This window comes from Ursus maritimus, unplaced genomic scaffold (assembly GCF_017311325.1).
Source record: "Ursus maritimus isolate PB19 unplaced genomic scaffold, ASM1731132v1 scaffold_84, whole genome shotgun sequence".
In the NCBI taxonomy this organism is placed as follows: domain Eukaryota; kingdom Metazoa; phylum Chordata; class Mammalia; order Carnivora; family Ursidae; genus Ursus; species Ursus maritimus.
Genome location: NW_024427041.1, coordinates 23,532 through 50,190, shown reverse-complemented (window position 1 = coordinate 50,190; position 26,659 = coordinate 23,532). Strand labels below are relative to the sequence as shown.

Genomic DNA, 26,659 nt, shown 5'->3' with positions numbered 1-26,659 from the left:
CCTTCCTGGAAACCTATAAACTACCAAGATTGAAACCGGAAGAAATTGATTCCTTAAACAGGCCAATTAATTATGAAGAAATTGAGTCAGTGATAAACAACCTTCCAAATAACAAAACTCCAGGCCCGGACGGTTTTCCTGGGGAATTCTACCAAACATTCAAAGAAGAAATAATACCTATTCTCCTAAAGCTATTTCAAAAAATAGAAACAGAAGGAAAGCTACCAAACTCATTCTATGAGGCCAATATTACCTTGATCCCCAAACCAGGCAAAGACCCCCTCAAAAAGGAGAATTACAGACCGATTTCCCTAATGAATATGGACGCCAAAATCCTCAACAAGATACTTGCTAATAGAATCCAACAGTACATTAAAAGGATTATCCATCACGATCAAGTGGGATTCATACCTGGGATGCAAGCGTGGTTCAATATTCGCAAATCAATCAGCGTGATACATCATATCAACAAGAAAAGACTCAGGAACCATATGATCCTCTCAATCGATGCCGAAAAAGCATTTGACAAAATACAGCATCCTTTCCTGATTAAAACCCTTCAGAGTGTAGGAATAGAAGGTACATTTCTCAATCTCATAAAAGCCATCTATGAAAAGCCTACTGCAAATATTATTCTCAATGGGGAAAAGCTGGAAGCCTTTCCCTTAAGATCAGGAACACGACAAGGATGCCCACTCTCGCCACTATTATTCAACATAGTACTAGAAGTCCTTGCAACAGCAATCAGACGACAAAAAGGGATCAAAGGTATTCAAATTGGCAAAGAAGAAGTCAAAATGTCTCTCTTTGCAGATGACATGATACTCTATATGGAAAACCCAAAAGAAGCCACTCCCAAACTATTAGAAGTTATAGAGCAATTCAGTAACGTGGCAGGATACAAAATAAATGCTCAGAAATCAGTTGCATTTCTATACACGAATAACGAGACCGAAGAAAGAGAAATTAGGGAATCCATCCCATTTACAATAGCACCAAAAACCATACGTTACCTTGGAATTAACTTAACCAGAGACGTAAAGGACCTATATTCTAGAAACTATAAATCACTCTTGAAAGACATTGAGGAAGACATAAAAAGATGGAAAGATATTCCATGCTCATGAATCGGAAGAATTAACATAGTTAAAATGTCCATGCTACCCAGAGCAATCTACACTTTCAATGCTATCCCGATCAAAATACCAAGGACATTTTTCAAAGAACTGGAACAAACAGTCCTTAAATTTGTATGGAAACAGAAAAGGCCCCGAATCTCCAAGGAACTGTTGAAAAGGAAAAACAAAGCTGGGGGCATCACAATGCCGGATTTCGAGCTGTACTACAAAGCTGTGATCACAAAGACAGCATGGTACTGGCACAAAAACAGACACATAGACCAATGGAACAGAATAGAGAGCCCAGAAATGGACCCTCGGCTCTTTGGGCAACTAATATTTGATAAAGCAGGAAAAAACATCCGGTGGGAAAAAGACAGTCTCTTCAATAAATGGTGCTGGGAAAATTGGACAGCTACATGCAAGAGAATGAAACTTGACCACTATCTCACACCATACACAAAAATAAACTCCAAATGGATGAAAGACCTCGATGTGAGACAGGAATCCATCAAAATTCTAGAGGAGAACATAGGCAGCAACCTCTACGACATCGGCCAAAGCAACCTTTTTCATGACACATCCCCAAAGGCAAGAGAAACAAAAGATAAAATGAATTTATGGGACTTCATCAAGATTAAAAGTTTCTGCACATCCAAGGAAACAGTCAGAAAAACTAAGAGGCAGCCCACGGAATGGGAGAATATATTTGCAAATGACACTACAGATAAAGGACTGGTATCCAAGATCTACAAAGAACTTCTCAAACTCAATACACGAGAAACAAATAAACAAATCAAAAAATGGGCAGAAGATATGAACAGACACTTTTCCAATGAAGACATACAAATGGCTAACAGACACATGAAAAAATGTTCAAAATCATTAGCCATCAAGGAAATTCAAATCAAAACCACACTGAGATACCACCTTACGCCAGTTAGAATGGCAAAAATAGACAAGGCAAGAAACAACAATTGTTGGAGAGGATGTGGAGAAAGGGGATCCCTCCTACATTGTTGGTGGGAATGCAAGTTGGTACAGCCACTCTGGAAAACCGTGTGGAGGTCCCTTAAAAAGTTAAAAATTGAGCTACCCTATGATCCAGCCATTGCACTACTGGGTGTTTACCCCAAAGATACAGACGTAGTGAAGAGAAGGGCCATATGCACCCCAATGTTCATAGCAGCAATGTCCACAATAGCTAAATCGTGGAAGGAGCCGAGATGCCCTGCAACAGATGACTGGATTAAGAAGTTGTGGTCCATATATACAATGGAATATTACTCAGCTATCAGAAAGAACGAATTCTCAACATTTGCTGCAACATGGACGGCACTGGAGGAGATAATGCTAAGTGAAATAAGTCAAGCAGAGAAAGACAACTATCATATGATTTCTCTCATCTATGGAACATAAGAACTAGAATGATCAGTAGGGGAAGAAAGGGATAAAGAAAGGGGGGTAATCAGAAGGGGGAATGAAACATGAGAGACTATGGACTATGAGAAACAAACTGAGGACATCAGAGGGGAGGGTGTGGGGGAATGGGATAGGCCGGTGATGGGTAGTAAGGAGGGCACATATTGCATGGTGCACTGGGTGTTATACACAACTAATGAATCATCGAGCCTTACATCGAAAACCGGGATGTACTGTATGGTGACTAACATAATATAATAAAAAATCTTTATAAAAAAAAAAAAAGAACAGGAACCCAACAGGTTGTAAAAGCAGAAGTTGAAGTGAACTGCCGCAGAGCACATTGACATGAATAATGTGGCTGACTATTGTACATGGCTGTGGGAAGAAGTGAGAAGTAAAGAAAAGATTAAGGCCATATCAGAATAGAGCATTGTGTGCTGTGTTATGGAGTTTCGAGTTTATTCTACAGGTGCTAAGGAGCCTGTAAAGGCTCTGGAGGAGAGCCTCTGGAGAAAGATTCTTAAGGATTCAGCATGATCTCAGTGAAGGTCAAAGATGCTGTTTGAAAGTTGGGAAAAATTTGGAGAAGGTGGGGCGCCTAGGTGGCTCAGTCAGTTAAGCATCTGCCTTTGGTTCAGGTCATGATCCCAGGGTCCTGGGATGGAGCCCTGGCATGGAGCCCCGCATCAAGCCCCCTCTCTGCCTCTGCCCCTCCCCCTCTGCACCTGTCCCTCTGCTCATGCTCTCTCGTTTTCTCTCTCAAATAAATAAAATCTTAAAAAATAAATGGAGGTGGAATTAAGAAGGGAAGATCCTGATATTGATTTTCCTCTCAAAATAGAATGAATTTTATGAATTGTATAGGAAAAAGGAGGAAGTACCCTTAGTCTGAGGACTTTGGTAGTCCACTGGTACTCTCCTGCCCTCGGATGTCTAGCAGTTTCATTTTAGTACAGCCAGCAGAGCTGTGCAAGCCTTTTGAGCTGTGGCAGCTCCTAGGAGATGGTGTTTGTTCTAAGATGGCAATGATAGGACTCCCAGAGAACAGCTATGAAGTCTGGATTTAGCTTTCAGGTATCTTTTTGGAAAAGAAGAAGCTCATTTGATGAGAGTGGATATGGGATTAGGAGAGGTGGGCATTCAAATTTATTCACTTGAGGCCTGATCTAGCTTTAACCTAAGTTAGCCCCACAGGGAGATAATCCGGAAACGTACATTTATCATTTCCTGATGTTCGCTGAGGTTACAGAAGAGAATGAAAGCCAAATATCTTGAGCTGTGATATATATGGATTTCATCAACCACAGATTGAAACTGAACTATTCAAGAAAGGGGTTAAGAGAGACAGAGTAGTTTTGACCCAAGTTTCATCAAGGACTGGTCTTTTCTATTGTCTGGTCCACACTGAATTCATCCCTACAGTAAATATTAAGTACACCTGCCAGGAAAAATTAATTACTTTCCAAGAACCTAAAATTGTTACAAAGGATTAAACTTTTAGGTCTTTCTTTAGCTACATCAATTAGGTCCCACTGATTTGATACTAAAATCTGTGTACTCGGATGACTGTCTCAGGGAGTGTTAGAGTAAAATAGGTTTCAATGACATCATTAGCTCCATGTCTGTCTGTAAAATGGTAGCTTCCCTACAGCAAGAGCACGGAGCAGCGGCAGCTGGCACCTGCACAAATGCACGTGAACTCCAAGTATTTCTTACCTACTGGCCTCCTTGGGCTTTCCTGACAGGCTCATGGATACCTAGAACCACCAAAGGTCTCAGGGAGGCACAGGCCTTTGTCTGTAGGCCCTGCTATTCTAGTGCCCTACCCAGTACTCCCTGGCTGGGTTGGGATCTAAGGCTAGGAGGCAAGGTTGGGCCCTACTGGGTATTCATGGTTAGACAGCAGGCTATTCTGCCAGACTTATTTACAAACAGCTTTAGACATTTGTTAATATACAGTATTTTAGAAGTAAAACATGAAGTTCTCTTCTTCCATCTCCAGTTTCATAGTTCAGTTTCATGGTATTATGCAGGTGGGTTTCTGACTTTGAGACAATCTTTTTCTGCTTCACTATCCAGAGATTATTTGCAGACTGCTCTAACGTGGTAACTGTCACTGTATGGGAGACATTAATCAGGGTAGCATTTGATATGCACCCTTCCCTGACCTCCTTAGCTGTCAGCAGGCAAAAAGATCCTACAGGGTATATTCCCTTTTCCTGTGGAGTAGTACATAGAAGGCATAGGCCCCAGGTGTGGCTCTGCCAGTATCACTGACTCTCTAAAGGGAGGGCAGAGGGGCTGCGAGGTGGTGTGACAGGATAGAGGCAGTAATTACTCATACCACTTGGCTTCCCTGCTGAGAAAAGAGCCTTTAGAGAAACAACTTGTCCCTGCCTTTCCTCTCAACAAGCCCAAGCCACAGAGATAACAGCTGTTCTTTTCTCCAACCAGAAGAGAGAAGGTGCAGTGCATTGCTAGGCATGGGCTATTCATTAATTCATGGCTAATTCATCTGTTCATTTATCTGGTATTTATTAAATTTTCATAGTGTGGTAGGCCTGTGTAGTTAAAAAGAGGTATAAGACAGTCCTTTTCTCCAAGAAGCTCACAGCTAGTGGAGAAGAGATGTGAAAAACAGTTGTAATACAATGAAAGAAATAATGCAGTGTAATAAAAGCTATGATAGAAATATCTTCCATGTCCTTGGTGAAGCATAAAAGAGGAAATAACTCAGACTTCTCAGTAACTTCCTTGGAGCCTAGAAGATGGAAAATTGAACTTTTAATTTATATTCAGCTCTGTTGGAGTTCTTAAAGATTAATACCTACTTATAACTCTTGTTATATTTCAAGACAGAAAGTTAATTTGAGGGAGAAGATTCGTCAATAATCTGCTATACCAATGTCAGCACAATGACAGTAGCTCTTACCAACTACTGGGCGCTCACCATGTACCAAGTGATGCTAAGCCCTTTATATACATCATCTCTTTTAATTCTCACCACAATCCTATAAGGTAAGCATTATCATCTATATTTTGTATATGATAAGAATGAGGCTTGGAAAAAGAAAAGTAACTTTGATTTATGACTTTGTTTTTGTCTCCACCCCCCTACAAATTACATGGTAAAACCTGGAATGTGTAGCTTCTTAGATATCACTGTCCACTGCCTACCCCCAAATTTGGCTTTTTTTTTTAAAGATTCTATTTATTTATTTGAGAGAGATAGTGAGAGAGAGCATGAGTGGGAGCGGGAACAGGAACAAGGTTGGGGAAGAGGGAGAGGGAGAAGCAGGCTCCCCGCTGAGCAGGGATCCTGATGTGGGGCTCGATCCCAGGACCCTGGGATCACGACCTGAGCTGAAGGCAGATGCTCAACCAACTGAGCCACCCAGACACCCCCCAACTTTGTTTTTAAATAGTGAAAGTGCCCCTTTGTGAAATTTGGCATCTCATGCCATATAGATTTTGGCATCACAACCTTTAGAGGTGGAAGGGGGTCTTAGGAAGTCACATCTTATAGGAGGAACTGATTCCCAGAGGAGTTAAACATTTTAGCCAACATTATTCAGTGCTCTGGGTTCTTCAAGTGGGACAGAAGGCTTCTGTCTTCTAGGCCAATATTTTTGCCCCAGGGCTAGAGGCTCAAGGATCATCTTTACTGAATGATGTTAAATATTCCAGCCAAGGGGCACCTGGGTGGCTCAGTCGGCTAAGCATCTATCTTCAGTTTAGGTCATGATCTCAGGGTCCTGGGATCAAGCCCTGCATCAGGCTCCTTGCTCAGCAGGGAGCCTGCCCCTCTCTCTCCTTCTGCCCCTCTCTCCCTCTCTTGCTCTCTCTCAAATAAATAAAAATTTTTTTAAAAAATTTCAGCCAACAACAAAAATATTCAAGATGAAACAAAATTAATTTTTTTTACTTAGGAACATAGTTCCTAGCTGAATTTCTTAGCCATTTATTTGATAAGGAGTTTTATTCAACGAATGCCATGTACTGTCAAGGTGAGCAAGATACAGTACTACCCAGCAATTGTCCATAATTTAATGAAGGGGCAGACATGAAATCAAACAAAATAATTATGTACAGGTATGCACAAAGATCTAGGGTGCTATAGAAATGTGTAAAGCACTAATTCTCAACTGGGAGTGAGTCCCACCCCCATACACCTAGCAGACATTTGGCAATAACTGGAGACAATTTGACTGTCATAACTAGGGAGGTGCTCCTGGCATCTGGTGAGCAGAGGCCAGAGATGCTGCTAAACATCCTAAAATTCATAGGACAGCCCCCTACAACAAAAACTTAGCCAGCTCAAAATGTCAACAGGGCTGAAGATGAGAAACTCTAGTACAGAGCCAGCAAAATATTTTCTACAATGGATGGGGGAGGGGATTAAAACTTGGTGAGGCTGGTTATGGAAGAGTTTACTAAAGAGATAATGATTGGGGTTGGGAGAGAGAGGATCTCCAGCAGAAGGGACAATGTTTGCAAACCCACAGACCCTGGCGTATTTGGGCAATCCCAAACACCAGAGGAATAGCTGTGGGCATTAAGACTGGACAGTGAGGCATTCAGTAGAAGATAGACATTCAATAAAATCTATTGAGTTAGAAGAATTACTGTAAGAAAATCTGCCTCCATGATGGCTCTTTATAAGTTGGTCACTCAGAAGCACAGTCTAGGTACAAATCTCTGTGAATTAAAACTGCTCAAGAAAGAAATGAGGCTTTTCTCATCTTGCTTCCTTAGGGCTAGTGTTTTCCAGGCATTTGTTACTGTCTCAGAAATACAGTCGGGGCTGTTTCAATGGAATGTGAGCTCTGAGAGTGGAATAGCTCTCTATTAAAGCCACTTAGGTAGTATCTCAGTGCTGGGATCACAAGCAGAGATGATGTGGTTATTTCTCATGCATTAGGCTTACAAACAGATGATGTTTATTTCCGCTTTTATAGAGAAGCCCAACTCAGAATTGGGGATATGTCAATCTCAAGATTGGACTGCCACCTTAAATCTAAATGAGTTGCCTTCCCCCTCCCTCACAAAAAAAAAGGGTGGGTGGGTAGGCCATTCCAATCAGGGTTTCTCTTTCTCTTAAGCTAATGATGATCAAAGCAACTGACAAACTGCCACGGAATCTGGCAGACCTCACTCTGGCCTTGCTGTATCTCCCCAGCTCCTGAGCTTTTCTTCCTTCTGTCATGCTCTGAGCACATTCTTAGCAAACTACGAGGTCCCCGACTCCTGGTGTACAGCTACCCTGGGCTTGTTGTGCTGATCCAAGTGCCTGCATCTGCCCCCTGGTGGCCTGATGACAGAGCTTAATGGAGGTGAGTGACACTTCTCTAACTCAGCTCACTTTCTAGGCATAGGGTGGAAAACTGGAGCAAAGAAGGGGGTATGGATTTTAGAGCATGAAAGGAAATTCCGGAAATATTTAATTTGTGACAGCTTATAGCTGCTATACTCTCTTCGGGTATTGGAATAACTGAGAATTTATTTATTTTAGAGATTTATTTATTTTAGAGAGGGGGTGACAGGAAGGGACAGAGGGAGAGGGAGAGAGAACAGAGGTGGACATGAGGCTCAGTCCCACGACCCCAAGATCATGACCTGAGTGGAAATCAAGAGCTGGCTGCTTAACTGACTGATTCTCCCAGGTGTCCCTGGAATAACTGAGAACTTGATAAGACAGATTGGTAGGTAAGTAGTGATGCCCACCATAAACTTTTGAGAAAAATTAAACTAAATGCTATACAAAAATTTATTAACTAATCACCTTATTTTTTAATATTTTAAAGATTGTCTTATTTCAGTATGCATGGATCTGTTTCATCCTTTTTGAATATTAAGTCTATTATAGTTAACATACTGTGTTATATTAGTTTCAGGTGTATAATATAGTGATTCAACAATTCTATATATTACTCAGTGCTCATCAAGGTAAGTGTACTCTTAATTCCCCATCACCTATTTCACCCATCCTAATCACTTTATTTTAGGTTGAAAAAAATTATTATATATAACTTGGTTTGCCAGTTATGCTATCACATTTGATATTTTATATTTACAATAGAACTGATACTCACAGGAATTAAACATTTTTTTGTCTTCCAGCGAGTTATTTTTATCTTTAGCTGTATCTTACAAAATTGACTGAAGAACTAATCACTTTTTTTTTTTTACTACAGTGAAGTCTGGGGTTATTTATGCCTGTTAGAATTCTCAAAAGTTATAAATGGAATTAGCATTCACCAAGACATAATTTAAAATTTTTTTTAATTCCAGTATAATTAACATACAGTGTTTTATTAGTTTCAGGTGTACAATATAGTGACATGACAATTCTAAACATTACTCAGGGCTTATTACAGTAAGTGTATTCTCAATCTCCTTTGCCTGTTACACTGATGCCCTCACCCACCACCCCTGCAGTAACCACCAATTTGTTCTCTATAGTTAAGATTCTGTTTCTTGGTTTGTGTCTTTTCTTTGTTCATTTGCGTTGTTTCTTAAATTCCACATATGGGTGAAATCATATGGTACTTTTCTTTCTCTGACTAGCTAATTTTGCTTAGCATTATACCCTCTAGAGCCACCCATGTTGCTGCAAATGGCAATATTTCATTCTTTTTTATGGCTAAGCAATATTCCATTGTGTATATGTACCACCCCTCTTTATCCATTCATCTATCGATGGATGCTTGGGCTGCTTCCATAACTTGGCTATTGTAAATAATGCTGCAATAAACACAGGTGTGCATGTATCCCTTCAAATTAGTGTTTTTGAATTCTTTGGGTAAGTGCCCAGTAGTAGAATAACTGGCTCATATGGTAGTTCTATGTCTAATTTTTTGAGGAACCTCTATACTGTTTTCCACAGTGGCTGTACCAGTTTGCATTCCCACCAACAGTGCACAAGGGCTCCTTTTCCTCCACATCCTCACCAACACTTGTTATTCCTTGTGTTTTTTATTTTAACCATTCTGACAGGTATGAAGTGGTATCTCACTGGGGTTTTGGGTTGCATTTCCCTGATGATTAATGATGTTGAACATCTTTTCATGTGTCTGTTGGCCATCTGTATATCTTTGGAGAAATGTCTATTCATGTCTTCTGCCCATTTTTAATTGGATTATTTGTTTTTGTTATAAAAACTATAGGAGTTGTGTAAGTTCTTCTTATATTTTGGATATTAACCCTTTATCGGACATGTCATTTGCAAATATCTTTTCCCATTCAGTAGGTTGTTTTTAGTTTTGTTGAGGAGTTAAACATTTTAAATTGAATTCCTTTAAGATCTCTTCAGAGCTAAAACAAAGGAAGTTATATTTGTCCAAACTAAGTGTTTTATTGATAGACAAAAGAAAATGTATATTTACAAAAAGAAAGCTGAAAAATACTAAAATTCATGAACAAGAAATTTTGACAGATAAGTCCTTATGTTCTGATTTATCATCATTTCCATCAGTTTCCACTTCTTATAAGGTTTAATTAAACATATATTAATCATTAAGATAAGGTTTTAATTTCTTCAGTTATGGAACCTTTAGATTTGCTCTTACTTTTCTGTCCTTAGTTGATGAAACAGAGTTATACGTATTTTGTTTATAATTTCTAGAGGGAAAAATAGACACTACTATCTATTACTACTATGTCTTATTATTATTGTCTATGCCTACTACACTGTTATTAAATAAGGTGAAGTTAGTAAAAGTAGACACTTTTCCATAATGGTAAAAAAAAATTGTTTGTGTAACAGTGAGCTTTCCATTATTTGAAATGTTCAGGCAGTGGCCAGGAAGGAGTGAATTAAATGACTTATGATCCCTTTTAACTCTGATAAGCTCAGATTAAGTGAACAAGTTCATAATCTTTCTTATAAGAGTGAAAGTGACAGGGCACACGAAGCAGGACTTTATCTTCCTCTTGTGTTTGAGCTAGGTGTACCACATAATTTGTCTTCTATAGATGAATTGTATTTCTCTGCTCTTAGGTTTAATTCTTCAGAAATATGCCCATCAGAGTTTTTAAAAATTACTTTGAAGAAATAAAAGCTTTTTGAAAAGTAACAAATGCCCTTTAAAAAAACAACAAATCCCTTTAAATTTTTTACTAACCATGATTTCAAAAACTTCTCAGGAAAAAAAAAAACCTGGGAAAAATTAAGCATTTTTTCTTCAAATTTCCAATGACTTCATTGCTCTACTCCTTCCTTGCCTTTTTTCTGCTTTATGAGAATATACAAGGTGAGTGGAAGGAGATGGATGTGTTTTCTTAGAAGGTGACTGCTGCCAGCCAGGTGCTTTCTAAGGATGAATTCCTAGCCTGGACTTGAATTTCTCTCCTTCTACCTTCAGGTTTGACTTTCCCTAAGGACCTGGAGCTGGCAGTGGGTATGATTTCCTAAGATTTCCAGATAGAGAAATTTCAGAATCTCCTTTGTTTTCCAATTTTCAGAATCTCCTATATTTCCCCTCTAGAGTAGTGGGAAACTGTTCCAGCAATTTTGTCTCACAAGTTTGATCCATTTATTTTTTTTTAAGACTTATTTATTTATTTATTTGAGAGAGAGAGAGAGACCAGGAGGGCGAGGAGGGGCACAGGAAGAGGAAGAAGGGGAAGCAGACTCCCTGCTGAGCAGGGAGCCTGATGTGGGGCTCGATCCCAGAACCCTGGAATCATGACCTGAGCAGAAGGCAGATGCTTAACCAACTGATCCACCCAGGCGCCCCACAAGCTTGATCCATTTAATAAATTCAATTGCACAAAACATTGATTGGCCCTCTGCTGACTCAATGACTGGGAAAATGGGCTTTGGGGTCAGATAATCAGTTCAAATCCAGGCTCTACCACTTAATTACCATGTGACCTGGCCAAGTTATTTAGCCTCTCTAAGATTCAATTTCCTTAAAAATGGCAGAATCATACCTATCTCATAAGGCTGTTATGAGGATTAAATGAAATAATGTGCACAAAACATTTTGTACAGTAAATGGTCAGTAAATATTAGTTAATATGATTAAACTAATATCTTGTTTTATAGAAGAGGTTATATTCTTGAAAGAGTAATTGGCAAAACCTCAATTGGCAAGATGAATTAACAATCAAATAACAAAAAATCATATAATGTCAACAATAACATTAAATATATTTTTTCATTTACAAAGTGTATGAGTCAGTGGTTTTTCACAATCATGAAGCTGTACAACCATCACCACTAATTCTAGAGTATTTTCATCGCCACAAAAAGAAATTCCATACCTATTAGCAATCACTCATTTCCATCTTGCCCCAGCCCTGGAAACCACTAGTTTACTTTAAATGTATTTTTAAAACATATTGAATAAAATTCCTAAATGGCATCCATTTCTAAAAGATACTGCATTCACTAGGACTAACAACTGGCTTTGGTAGGCAACATTTCTCTTAAAGTGCCAATTGGCTAGGTTCTCCAAGTTTTATCTTAATCAGAATGCATCTAATTTTAGATGCATTCCCAACAGGCTGATTGGCTTAAAATACAATATTTTCTTGTATTTGCATATTCCCTGAGAGGCATATTTTTCTCAGTTTGTTCTTCTAAGCACATATTGAGAGGATGAAGAATAGATTTTTTTTCTCTTTTTTTCCATAGAATTGCCCACTCAGCCTAGTGCAAAAAATGGAAGAATCTTTAAAAAAAACTTTTGGGGGTTATCTATTGGTTAATGGAACTTAAATGAATCATTGACATATGAAAGGATGGTAAATCAAAAATTTTCACTGTACAACAGAACCATGGGAGATAAAACTAGAAATAGGAATTTGTAACATGTAGAGAATTCTGAAATCTAGGGCCTTTTTAATAATAAAAAAAACCCCACACAACTTATTTTGGTAGGCTATGGAGAGCAAAAGAAGATTTTTGAGGCAGAGAAGGGTTAGCAATTATTATTTCTACTACTATTAACTAGACTTTGTAACTGACTAGATGATGGGAAAGGAAGAAGCAAACACCCAAAGATAACTCATATTTCAAAACTGGGATATTGATGGTGCAACACACAGAAATAGGGAAGTCAAAAGAAGGAACTGACTTAGGGAGAAAGATGAATTATGCTTCAGGCTTATTGAGTTTCAAGGATTCAGTCATGAGATCAAAGATGTGGGCTTAGAGATTCAGATTTGGGAGTCACCTCTATAGAGGTTGTACACAAAGTTGGGAATGAATGGCTCACTTGGGAAGAAGAGTATAGAGCTAGAAGAGAGCTGAAGATAGACCATGGTGATACACTTAAGAAAATGAGAAGAGGAAGAGAAACCAACCAAGGCATAGGAGTAGTCAGAGACAGAACTAGAACAGTATCATACCACAAGAGTCAAAGGAGAGAGACTCATAAGCAAGGAGAGTGAAGATTGAGAGTAAGTCATTAAATGAGTGTTTAGCAACTCCACGGCAAGATTTCAGAAAACAGTTTTTATAGTATGCTGAGGTAGAGGGTCTGTTACAAGAGCAGAGATTCAGACAAGTTATCTTAAGTAAGAGGTAACCACTTACCATGAGGATAAACATCCATTCCTCCAACTCATTTGTTGAGCCCCTACTATGACAAGGAATTGTGCTAGGCACCAGAATCCAAGAGTTAAAACAGTGCTGTGATTAATGTAACAGAGCCACTCTTCACATTTGTTTCTCTCTATTATTCTTGTCTTTACCAATTAACTTGACTCCATCCTACATCTGTATTTCTTCTAACTTCTATTTAAAATAAAGCTCCTAGGTTCTGTTTCCTTTAAAATTCTTCATGCCATGTCTTTTCATGTCCCAAATTCTACCTAATGGCTATCTACATGATTTGATTCAACTGTCAATTTCCTGATTCTTTTTCCAAAGTTAAATTCGAAAGAGGTTCTAGTTTGCCCAGATCATCTTTTTTTTATAATAGTATTTTTTATTATATTATATTAGTCACCATACAGTACATCCCTGGTTTTAGATGTAAAGTTCCGTGATTCATTAGTTGCATATAACACCCAGTGCACCATGCAATATGTGCCCTCCTTACTACCCCCCCATCCCCTCTGAAGCCCTCAGTTTGTTTCTCAGAGTCCATAGTCTCTCATGCTTCATTCCCCCTTCTGATTACCCCCTCTTTCTCTATCCCTTTCTTCTCCTACCGATCTTCCTACTTCTTATGTTCCATAGATGAGTGAAACCATATGATAATTGTCTTTCTCTGCTTGACTTATTTCACTTAGCATTATCTCCTCCAGTGCCGTCCATGTTGCAGCAAATGTTGAGAAATCGTTCTTTCTGATAGCTGAGCAATATTCCGTTGTATATATCGACCACATCTTCTTAATCCAGTCTTCTGTTGAAGGGCATCTTGGCTCCTTCCACGATTTAGCTATTGTGGACAATGCTGCTATGAACATTGGGGTGCATATGGCCCTTCTCTTCACTACGTCTCTATCTTGGGGTAAATACCCAGTAGTGCAATTGCTGGATCATAGGGTAGCTCAATTTTTAACTTTTTAAGGGACCTCCACACTGTTTTCCAGAGTGGCTGTACCAACTTGCATTCCCACCAACAATGTAGGAGGGATCCCCTTTCTCCACATCCTCTCCAACAATTGTTGTTTCTTGCCTTGTCCATTTTTGCCATTCTAACTGGCGTAAGGTGGTATCTTAGTGTGGTTTTGATTTGAATTTCCCTGATGGCTAATGATTTTGAACATTTTTTCATGTGTCTGTTAGCCATTTGTATGTCTTCATTGGAAAAGTGTCTGTTCATATCTTCTGTCCATTTTTTGATTTATTTGTTTCTTGTGTATTGAGTGAGAAGTTCTTTGTAGATCTTGGACACCAGTCTTTTATCTGTAGTGTCATTTGCAAATATATTCTCCCATTCTGTGGGCTGCCTCTTACTTTTTTTGACTGTTTCCTTGGCTGTGCAGAAGCTTTTTATCTTGACGAAGTCCCACAAGTTCATTTTTTCTTTTGTTTCTCTTGCCATTGGAGATGTGTCATGAAATAGGTTGCTGTGGCCAATGTCGTAGAGGTTGCTGCCTATGCTCTCCTCTAGGATTTTGATGGATTCCTGTCTCACATCGAGGTCTTTCATCCATTTGGAGTTTATCTCTGTGTATGGTGTGAGAGAGTGGTCAAGTTTCATTCTTTTGCATATAGCTATCCAATTTTCCCAGCACCATTTATTGAAGAGACTGTCTTTTTTCCACTGAATGTTTTTTCCTGCTTTATCAAAGATTAGTTGCCCAAAGAGCTGAGGGTCCATTTCTGGGTTTTTGTATTAGGTCACACCTTGGGTTGTTGAATGGGTCAGAAGCCCACCTGTATTTTATTCACCTGCGGCCTGGGAGAGAGAGGAAAGCCCACATGATGAATGTTGTCTTCCTTTTTTTAAAAGGTTTATTTATTTATTTTGAGATAGGAGAGTGAGAGAGAGTGAATATGAGCGTGAATACAAGTGGGAGGGTCAGAGTAAGAGGGAGAGAGAATCTGAGGCAGACTCTGTGCTGAGCACACAGCCCAATTTAGGGCTCGATCTCACTACACTGGGATCACGACCTGAGCTGAAAGCAAGAGTCAGATGTTTAACCAACTGTGCCACCCCAAGTGCCCCATGAATGTAGTCTTGACCTTTAGCATGGACTGTGCAAATGACCGCAACTATGATGAACACATCTAGTAGGTATTGGGATGAATCTTGGTTTTAAAAATCCAGGTGTGATAATGAATCATCGAGCCTTGCATTGAAAACCGGGGATGTACTGTATGGTGACTAACATAATATAATAAAAAATCATTATAAAAAAAAATCCAGGTGTGAAAAGAATAGTGCATAGCCTTTTCTGTAACAGTGCTTAAAACTGACTTTGAGTCCCCATTCCTATAGGCTGGAAAGAAATTCAACTTGTAATCATTGAGGAGAGGCATCCACACTGATTACTGCTGAAAGCACATTACCAAATCTGGTCAAGATGGTGTATGAAGGACATATTGAAATATCTCTATAATCCGCTCCCCCCAAACACATAGAAATGTTGGATAAAGTGTCAAAAACAATTTAAGCTTTGGTTTTCAAATGGTAGAATAAAAATAGTGGTTTTATTTCTTCTTCTCTCAGAAATTTATCCTTGTTTAACTCAAAACTACAAGGAGAATGAAAACTAGACAAACTCTACTTGCAATATAACTAGAGACATCCGTAAGCCTGGATTACAACCCTATGAAGAAGGACTGCCATACCAATATAGTGAAAGTCAAACAGGAATGTGATAATGGATGCTTAGGGATGCAGATTTTATACAAAGCAAGAGTGACATTTCTCCAACAGAAGTGCCCCAAGACCTGCAAACACTTATACAGAACAATGAAAACAGGCAAGCAAGCTAAAGCAGGAGCTTTCATGTACCCATGTCACCAAAGATTTGAGACATAGGGAAAGTAAAGGTGAACAAGGACAAACAAGCTATATTTGTGGAAGCAGTCTGTTGACGAGGAAGAGTGGAAGAGATGGACTACATTGTAAGCAGCCCTGCAGTACTGATCATGGGGAAAACTAAGGTCTATAAGAACTCATATACACATTGTTTCATAAAGCAAATAGCCTCAAATATGGCCCTGTCTCCATCCTCTTGTAAATTTCTTATAAAAAGTTGATTCAGGAAGAACTCACTTCATTCAAAGATGTTTAAAGAAACAAAAAATAAACAGCATCTATAAAAAAGAGTGGGATAAAATGTCCAGAGCAAAGCACAGACAGCTAGAAAAGGTAGTTAGAAAATAAGGAAAAGAAATTAAGAGGACAGGAGGCTGAGTAAGAAGCTCTGATGTTTGTCTGATGGGAGTTATAGAAAAAGAGACTGGAGAGAATGGTGGAGAGGTAATATTCAAAGAGAAAATGGCTATGTTAGATCCAAGCAGGCAAGATCCAGGTTTGGGGAGATCAGGTGTCAGGGATAGTGAACATAGGTGGTATGCAAGATTAGGGACCCAAGGTCTAGGGACACAGGCCAAAGCACCTGGACAGAAACAGATGAAAATCTAGGTATGGGAAGAGAGCAACAAAAATAGACATCAATGAGATTGGAATTTGATGATGAGTTAAATAATTTTTAGCCATGTTCCCCTGGCTAGAATAGATGTGCATATGAGTGGAACTAAGTTCATAGATAGAGGCAAATACAAACTTCTCCCTGGGAATGGGGGGCTAAGAATGAGAAATAAAGCAGTTCTGGATACTCAAAATTTCGAGGGGAATGTACAGCAGATGAAGAGAACTCTGGTCTTAGAATTCTTTGGATTAGCTTGATTCTATTAGTAACTTGAGTATCAGAACAAGTTCTGAGTTCTAGTTTCCCTTTCAAGAGCATGAGACATAATCCATGAACCACTCCTCAAGGATTCTGCCTCAGAATATATGTTCTGTCTATATTTAAGTTTTTCTTTCTTCAGAGGACATAATATTCAAGTTGAGAAATACTATATGTACATTTAATATTTCTCCCCCTCATATTAATCTTCCTCACTTTTTGCCTGCCTAAGATATGTTCTTTCAAGTCCCATCTTAGAGATCCTAGATGTTTCTCTTGACCATACACACTAATCAAGTGTCAGGGACCTATCCATTATGCTCCCTTAAAACATTCTTATCTCCATCATACAAATTATTTTCCTACTTTGAGGAGGTCTCACCTCAGTCCCCATTTTTTTGCTCCTGGATCACAGCCTTTCAGCTTTAGCATTTATTTAGGAAAAGTGTATGAATACACAGAGATGGCCATGGTATATGCTGGGAGCAATGGGTGCTCACATTTGAAAGTATGGGTGAGCAAGGTCATTTTAGGAATTCTGGTAGGAAACCTTTTAGAAAGCAGAACCTAGAATCCTGAAATCTGAGCAGTCAATAGTTAGGTGAGACAAGCCCCACTGGGCCCCTGAAACTCCAGGAATTCAATTCTGGTAAGGATATAGCTTGTTAGATAAAACTATAGCACCTCCTTGTTGATTTCAGTGCACAGACAAGCCCAACCCATAGCTGGTACTTAGATGACATAGGATAAAGGTGAATGGAATGGGACAGAAGGGCAGTACCACCCCTAGACCTGGGCAATGGCGAGGGGGCTCTTTCCTGGGCCTGTGCTTTGAGGCTCCTAGTCTGAGCCTCTTTCAGCTATGTTCCTCTTCATAAGACAAGGAGTCCATGAGACTAAGGAACGTGTACTCTCTCCTACTTTGAATCACATGCCATGTATCCAGGTCTCTAAAATTCTCTGCCCAAAAGATTCTGAGCCCACTGCTATGGCCTCTGTAGCTCCCAGCTGTGTGCTCAAAGGGTAGCTTTGTGCAGGTGTGCCTGTGTGTGTGTGTGTGTGTGTGTGTGTGTGTGTGTGTGTGTGAAGCTTGGTTGTGTGGACTCGGTTTTCCACATACGTGATTATGAGGTATATGGGACAGGGTAAGGAGTCTGGGAAGTGAAAAGAAGAATGGGCTAGGGGCTTCTAGTTGTACTTTATCCTGACCCACAAATGTTAGTGGAGACTCAGATGTGAGCAGCTTATAGGCAGAGCCTCTCTCTATTTTACTCATTTTCATTCCCCAGCGAGTATAGGCATTAGAACAAAGCTAGCGTTATTGAATGCTTACTTGTTCAGACTCTTAGGTATTGAGATCAAAGCCACTTCTGATGGCTACACATCAAACAGTAGCCATAATACAGTACTATTCAAAGAAGGATACTGTTCAGTATAAGAATTTTGGCTCTGGAGTCAGATATGGCTTCAGTTTTTTTAAATTGTGGTAAAATTTACAAAAAATTAACAATCTTAAAATGTACATACAATTCAGTGATTGATATTTAGCACATTCCCAATATTGTGTAACCATCACCTCTATTTAGTTCCAAAATATTTTTATGATCTCAAAAGAAACCCCATACCTGTTAACCTGTCACTCCCCATTTCTCCCTCCCTCCAGCCTTTGGCAACAACTAATTTGTTTTCTGTCTCTATTTATTTACCTTTTCTGGATTTTTTAAAAAAGATTTTATTTATTTATTTGAGAGAGAGAAAGAGCATGAGAGAGCACACGTCGGGTGGGGGGGCAGAGGGAGAGGGGGAAGCAGGCTCCCCGCTGAGCAGGGAGCCCAATGTGGGGCTCAATCCCAGGACTCTGGGATCATGACCTCAGCAGAAGGCAGATGCTTAATCAACTGAGCTACCCAGGCACCCCATAACTTTTCTGGATATTCATACAAATGAAATAATATATGTGACCTTTTGTGCCTCAAAACCAATGTTTTTGAGGTTCATCTATGTTGTAGCATATATCAGTACTTCATTCCTTTCTATGATGGAATATCTTTCATTTCATGGATATGCCACAATTTGTTTATTCATTTATCGGCTGATGAACATTTGGGTTGTTTCCACCTGAGGCAAATGTGAATAGTGCTGCTGTTAATATCCATAAACAAGTTTTTGTTTGAATACCTGTTTTTAATTCTTTTGGGTATATGCCTAGTTGTGGAATAGTTGGCTAGATGTTAATTCTATGTCTAACGCTTCAGGCAACTGCCTAACTGTTTTCCACAGTGGCTGTACCATCTTATATTTTCAACAGCAATGTACGAGGGTTCCAATTTCTCCACATCCCCACCAATATTTGTTATTTTCTATTAAAAAAATTATAACAATCCTAGTTGGTGTGAACCAATCATTGTGGTTTTTATGTGCATTTCCTTAATGATGTTGAGCATCTTTCACGTGCTTGTTGACTGTCTATCAGTATTCCTTGGAGAAATGTCTATTTAAGTTCTTTGCTCATTTTTAAATTGAGTGTTTGTCTTTTTGCTGTTGAGTTGTTAGAGTTCTTTATATATCCTGGATATTTGACCTTTATCAGGTATAGGCTTTACAAATATTTTTGTCCAGTCTTTGAGTTGCCTTTTCATTCTCTTGTGGAAAAAAAACCCTAAAATTAGTTTATTTTCTTGTGATAATCTTTATCTGGCTTTAGTATCAGGACAATGTTGGCCTCACAGAATGAGTTAGGAAGTGCTCCCTCCTATATTATTTTCTGAAAGAGTTTGAGGACCAATTTTAATTCTTTAAATGTTTTGTAGAATTCACCAGTAAGGACATCTGGTCCTAGGCTTTTCTTTATTGGTAGGTTCTTGATTACTAATCTCTTGTTATAGGTCTATTCAGATTTACTATTTTTTCTTGAGTCCGTTTTGGTAGTTTATGTTTTTAGGGATTTTTCCGTTGCATCTAGGTTATCCAATTTGTTGGCATACAATTGTTTATAGTGTTCTCTTATAATCCTTTTTTAGTTCTAAGGCCTGTAGTAATGTCCCTACTTTCATTTCTGATTTTAATAATTTCAGTCTTCTCTCTCCTTTTTAAAATCATTAGTCTTGTTAAAGGTTTGTCAATTTTGTGGATGTTTTTCAAAGAATCAACTTTTAGGGGCGCCTGGGTGGCACAGCGGTTAAGCGTCTGCCTTTGGCTCAGGGCGTGATCCCGGAGATCTGGGATAGAGCCCCACATCAGGCTCTTCTGCTATGAGCCTGCTTCTTCCTCTCCCACTCTCCCTGCTTGTGTTCCCTCTCTCACTGGCTGTCTCTATCTCTGTCGAATAAATAAATAAAAAAATATAAAAAAATCTTTAAAAAAAAAAGAATCAACTTTTGGTTTCATTAATTTTTCTCTATTGTTTTCTATTCTCTATTCCATTTATCTCCACTCTAACCATGTTGTCCTTCTTTCTGCTAGCTTTGGATTTAGCCTGCTCTTTTGTTTTTGTTTTGTTTTTTTAATGTAGAGAGTTAGGTCATTGATTTGTGGTCTTTGTTTTTTAAATGTAGGTGTTTATCACTATAAATTTAGCTGTGAGTACTGCTTTCACCACATGCCATAAGTTTTGTCTTAATATTTGCAATAATATTTTGTCTAATATTAGTAAAGCCGCTCCCTCTCTCTTTTGGTAACTATTTGTATGGAATATATTTTCCCACCCTTTATACTTTTAATCTATTTGTATCTTTGCATCTAAAGTGAGTCTCCTGCAGACAGCATATAGTTGGATCTTGTTTCTTTTATCCATTCTCCAAAGTTCTTTTTTTTTAAAAGATTTTATTTATTTATTTGACAGAGAGAGAGACAGCCGGTGAGAGAGGGAACACAAGCAGGGGGAGTGGGAGAGGAAGAAGTAGGCTCCCAGTGAAGCAGGGAGCCCAATGTGGGGCTCGATCCCAGGACCCCGGGATCACGCCCTGAGCCGAAGGCAGACGCTTAACGACTGAGCCATTCAGGCACCCCCCATTCTCCCAAGTTCTGTCTCTTAATCAGAATTTAAGATATTTGCTTATAAAGTAATGACTAATTATAGAAAGATGCATTTTACCATTTTGCTATTCAATTTCCACATGTGGTATCTTCTTTTTTTCTAAACTCCTCTATTACTGCATTCAAACTGATCTTTTCTTAGTGAGCCATTTTGGTTCCCTTTTCATTTCTTTTTCTATGTATTATTTAGTACTTTTTCTTAGAGGTTACCCAGGGAGTTACAAATAATATCTAAAATTCCAAACAATCAAGTGTAGACTGATACGAACTTAGTTTCAATAGTATAGAGAAACTCTATTCCTTGTCAGCTCCATTTCCCCCTTTATTTTGTTATTGTCACAAATTACATCTTTATATATTGTGTGCCCGTTAACATATGCTTATAATTATTGTATTATATATTTTTCTTTTAAATCATATGAAAAAAAGTTAAAAATAAAAATCTGCAAAAATATTGGCTTTTATATTTACCTATGCAGCTGCCTTCACCATTGTTTTTCATTTCTTCATATAGCTTTGAATTACTTCTCAGTGTCCTTTTATTATAGCCTGAAGGACTGACTCCCTTTAGTGTTTCTTGCAGAGTAGGAACTACTAGTGTTGACCTTCATCAGTTTTTGTTTATTTGGGGATGCCTTAACCCCTCTTGCAGTTTTGAAGGATAGTTTTGATGGATATAGTAATCTTAGCTGACAGTTTTCTTTCTTCTATACTTTAAATATGTCATCCCATTGCCTTCTTTTATTTTTAAGATTTTATTTATTTATTCGACAGAGATAGAGACAGCCAGCAAGAGAGGGAACACAAGCAGGGGGAGTGGGAGAGGAAGAAGCAGGCTCATAGCGGAGGAGCCTGACGTGGGGCTCAATCCCATAATGCTGGGATCACACCCTGAGCCGAAGGCAGATGCTTAACCGCTGTGCCACCCAGGCACCCCCATCCCATTGCCTTCTTGCCTCCATGTTTTCTGAGGAGAAATCAGCTATAAATTTTGTTGAGGATCTCTTGTACATGATGTATTGCTTCTCTCTTGCTGCTTTTAAGATTCTGTCTTTGTCATCTGACCATTTGACTATAATGTGTTTTGGTGTGGGTCTCTTTGAATTTATCCTGCTTGGAGTTTGTTGAATTTCTTGGATGTATAGATTCATGTCTTTCATCATATTTGAGAAGTTTTCAGCCATTATTTCTTCAAATATTTTTTCTTCACTTCTTTTTTTCTTCTCTTTTACTGGGACTCCCATTATGTATATGTTGGTATTCTTGATAGTGTCTCACAGGTCTCTTAGGCTCTGTTTGTATTTGTTCATTCTTTTCTCTTTATGCTCTCCAGTGAATTTTTTTAATTTCAGTATTGTACTTTCCATTTCCAAATTTTCTATTTGGTTCTTTTTTATAATTTCTATCTCTTTATTGATATTCTTTATTTGGTGAGATATTGTACACCTGACTTTCTTTAGTTCTTTGTTGATGGCTCCTTTAGCTGTTTAAGCATATTTAATATGGATGGTTTAAGGTCTTTGTCTAGTTTGTCCTTGGGTTCCCTTAAGGACAGTATCAATTGGGTTGGTTTTTTTGTTTTGTTTTGTTTTTTTCTGTGAATGGGCCATACTCTCTTGTTTCTTTGCATGCCTTTTTTGTTTAAAATTGGATATTCTGAATATTTTAATGTGGCAACTCTGGAAATCAGATTTTCCCCTTCCCTGGTATTTGTTGTTGCTGCTTGTTGGGGGTTGTTGTTTTTTGCTTGTTTCTTTCTTTCTATCTTTTTTTTTTAACAGATTTTCTTTATTTATTTGAGAGACAGAGAGAGCGAGCACGAGCAGGTTGAGGGGCAGAGGGAGAAGAAGAATCCCTGCCAAGCAGGCAGCCCAATGCAGGACTCAATCCCAGGACTCAGAATCATGACCTGAGCTGAAGGCAGACGCTTAACTGACTGAACCGCTCAGGCACCCTGCTTAATAACTTTTCTAAACTACTTTTTTTAAGTGTGTTATTTTTGTCACATGTGGCCACTGAAACCTGTTTTCCATGAGATTAATGGTCAGCTAGCAGTTTGACGGAGTTTCCTTAAATGCTTGGAGCCAAGAAGAGAATTAAAAAAAAAAAAGGAAAAGTACTCTTCTAATCTTTTCTAATTGGCTCTGTGATGGGGCACTCCTTGAACACTTAGCCAGGCCACTTAAAACTCTGCTGTGGCCTTTACTTCCTGCTCACATGCACCCTGAAGGTCAGTAAGAGGTGAAAACTTAGGGTCTTCTCAGGCTGTTTATGAGCAGGTATCCAGACCTGGGCATGCACATGGGCTTCTTGATTCCTTGCCATACATGGGAGCTTTTAAAAGCTCTTATTCCCCATGTATCTTATTTTTCAACTTCTTCCTTCCTAGGCATTTAAGTCTATTTCTTGTCCTAACTATCCTCTCTTCCCAACGGCTGCTGTCTCCTAACCTTTTGCCTTTACATACCTTCAGCAAATGCATCCCAGGAAGCTGCCTCAGCCCTGGGAACTCTGAGTTGGGCAAAAGAAAGGCAAGCCCTTGTTCTGGTCCTCAAGGGAGCCACCAGACAGAACAGAACACACCACAGTTCTTTGAGAATAAGGTCCATACTCCCTCTGGCACTAGCAAACTGCACCTACTGCAACCTACAATTTAGGGAGTGAAAAATGTAGATGAATGATTTAAAATGCTACAAGTATACTCTCACTACCATGTGGCAGCTTCTTCCTTAAGTTTTCCCTTGGTTGTTATAAGTTTTTGACTAGATCCCAAAGTTCTGCAAAAGTTAATTCTCACAGTTTTGCAAATTTAATAGTTGTTTTTGTGGAGTTCTCCCTGAAATTCCCTATTCTGCCCTTATTAGTATGTCAGTCCTAGATTCAGTTTTTTCAATCTTCTGCATTTATCACTTAAAATTAAAATTTAGAGATTAAGCATATTTAGTTTAGGTGAGGAAATAAAATGAATCTAGCAGCCGCTAAAGGCCCATTTCAATGTTACCTTGTAGAAAAGTATGCAATGGTTACCATTTCAAACAATAGGAAGGACTGGGCTCCTTTTTCAGTTTAATCCTTTTCCTGACTACTCTTGTTTCATTGATTGATGTTCTTTAAAAAAAAAAAGATTTTGTTTTTTTTTATTTGACAGAGAGAGCGAGAGAGCACAAGCAGGGGGAGCAGCAGAGGGAGAGGGAGAAGCAGGCTCCCCGCTGAGCAGGAGCTCAATGCGGGGCTCAATCCCAGGACCCTGGGATCATGACCTGAGCTGAAGGCAGACACTTTACAGACTGAGCTATCCAGGCGCCCCTCATTGATTGATGTTCTTAAAGTACTGTCTGGAGCCTCTGTTGGCTTCCAAAACCAAAATTGCAAAAGTGTTCAGAACTACAGAGAAATAATTTTTCTCCTAAGTACTCTTCTCAAAATGAGGGGTTGGAAATACTAGGTAATTATAGTATCTGCTTAGTTCACTGACTTTGGACTTGGGCACCTGAGTCTATCTAGAATAAATAAGAGCAGATCTGCTAGCTCAAAATAACTGATCAATAGTAAAAAGTCTGGATTATGGAAATCAATCAGAATCTGGGTCCCAATTGGCCCATTGGAAAAGAACCTTGGCTAGACTTCTCTCTTCTTTTCCTCTTCATTTCTTTTCTTTTTCTTTTTTTTTTCTGTTTTTTACAACTTCCTCTTGGGTAGCCTTATACATAGACAAAGGTGGTCATGTAAGTGATATGATTAGAGCAGAACCAGGAAAGCAACATCTAAAAGAAATTTTATATACTCAAGTCTGAAATTCTGTGATTTAAAATGTATTACTTGGGATTGGAGAGGAAGATCACAGAGTAGGAAGATCCTAAGCTCACCTCCTCCCATGGACATACCAAGCCCACAAGCACATATAGAGCAACTCTCCCAGAGAATGACCTGGAGACTAGTAGAACAGCTCTTCCGCAGCCAAAGATATAATGAAAAAGCCACATTGAGAAAGGCAGGAGGGGCAGTGACACAGTCTGGTTGGAAACCAAATGTTGGTGTGGTAACCCACAAGGGAGAAGGATATCACAGGCACCAAGGTCCTCCCTGAGAAGTGAGGGGTTCAAGCCCCATATCAGGTACTCTCTGCCTGGGGATCTGCACTGGGAAAATGAGTCCTCATAACACCTGGCTTTGATAATCAGTGGGGCTTAAATCTGGGATTGCTGGAGAGCTATAGGAAACAAAAACTCTACTCTTAAAGGGCCCACAAACAATCTCTCTTGCTCCCAGACTCAGCACAGAGATAGTCATTTGAAAAGCATCTGGAGTATAGGTGAAAGGTATTTATTAACTAATATTAGGTTTGTGCTCTCAGGGCAAGGATCTGTAGGAACTTCCTCCAGGAAGTATGGCAGGCATCATTTTTCTTGTCCTCTTTCAGCATAGTTGGACTGATGCTGACAGATAACAGTTCTAACACTCTCCATGCACCTTGCTAGCACTGATTTCCCAGCCCCAGTGCTCCCCTGCAGGCCCACCATAACCATTCTGACTCATCAAGTGTTCTGCCAAAGTGGTTGCCCCCCAACCACCACACCAAGTGGGCCACTTCAGCTGGGAGCAGTGCCTTGAAAAGTGACTCCTGGGGGCACCTGGGTGATTCAATCAGTTAAATGTCTGCCTTCAGCCAGTGTTATGATCCCAGGATCCTGGAATTGAGCCCCACATCAGGATCCCTAGTTGGCAGGGAGTCTGATTCTCCCTTTCCCTCTGTCCCTCCCTGCCACTTGTGTTCTCTTGTGTGCTCTCTCTCTCTCAGATAAATAAATAGAATCTTTAAAAAAAAGAGAGCGAGAGAGAAAGAGAAAAAGAAAAGATAAGAAAAGAAAAGGAAAGGAAAGAAAAGAAGAGAAAAGAAAAGAAAAAAAAAGAAAAGAAAAGAAAAGAAAAATCACTCCTGTCCTGGGAGGCAAGGGGGCCAGCCCCACCCACCAGCACACCTGAAATGATCACAGCCAGGCCTTGCAGCCAGATATACTAGGAGCCAGCCCCACTCACCAGCATGCTCACAGGAGGTGCAACCCAGGCACAACAGGAGGACACAGGCAGCCCACAGAGGAGACACCCTTGGAGGGCCTGGTTCTGCTGACCAGGAGGGATTGCACTTCTGGGCTCCACAGGATGCCTTCTACATGAGACCACTACCTTCAAGAACAGGAAATGTAGCTGACCACAGAGCATCAGACAAAATGAGAAGACAAATATGTTCCAATAAAAGAACAAGAAAAAAACTCAGAAAGAGAACTAAAAAAAATTGAGATAAGCAATTTACTTGATAAAGAGTTCAAAGTAATGGTCATAAAGATAGTTCAATGAACTTGGAAGAAGAGTGGATGAACTCAGTAAGAACTTCAACAAAAAGGCAGAAAATATAAAAAGAACCAATCAGAGCTAAAGAATACAATAAGTGAAATGAAAAACACACCAGAGAGAAGCAACTGCAAATTAGATGATGCAACATGAATCAGTAATCAGGAAGACTGGGTGATTAATGGAAAGTGTCCAGACTAAACAGAAAAAAAAAATTTTTTTTTTTTTAAAAATGAGGATGGGGTGTTTGGGTAGCTCGGTCAGTTAAGTGGTTGATTTTGATTTTGGTTCAGGTCATTATCTCAGGCTCCATGCTCAGCAGGGAGTCTGCTTGAGGAGGAGTCTCTTTCTCCCTCTCTTCCTGCCCCTCCACCTGCTCTTTCATGCACTCTCTCTCTCTAAAATAAATA

At 39.3% G+C, this 26,659-nt stretch overlaps 1 protein-coding gene across 1 annotated transcript in view; it reads left to right on the top strand.

Annotated features, from left to right (window-relative positions):
* The first annotated feature begins 7,870 nt into the window (after nucleotides 1-7,870).
* The window catches only part of TRIM69 (tripartite motif containing 69), a 38,218-nt gene continuing 19,429 nt past the window's right edge, over nucleotides 7,871-26,659 (top strand). Inside the window, exon 1 of the mRNA XM_008710840.2 lies at nucleotides 7,871-7,876. Within this exon, the coding sequence (XP_008709062.2) occupies nucleotides 7,871-7,876 (6 nt within the window). The remainder of the gene's footprint in view (nucleotides 7,877-26,659) is intronic.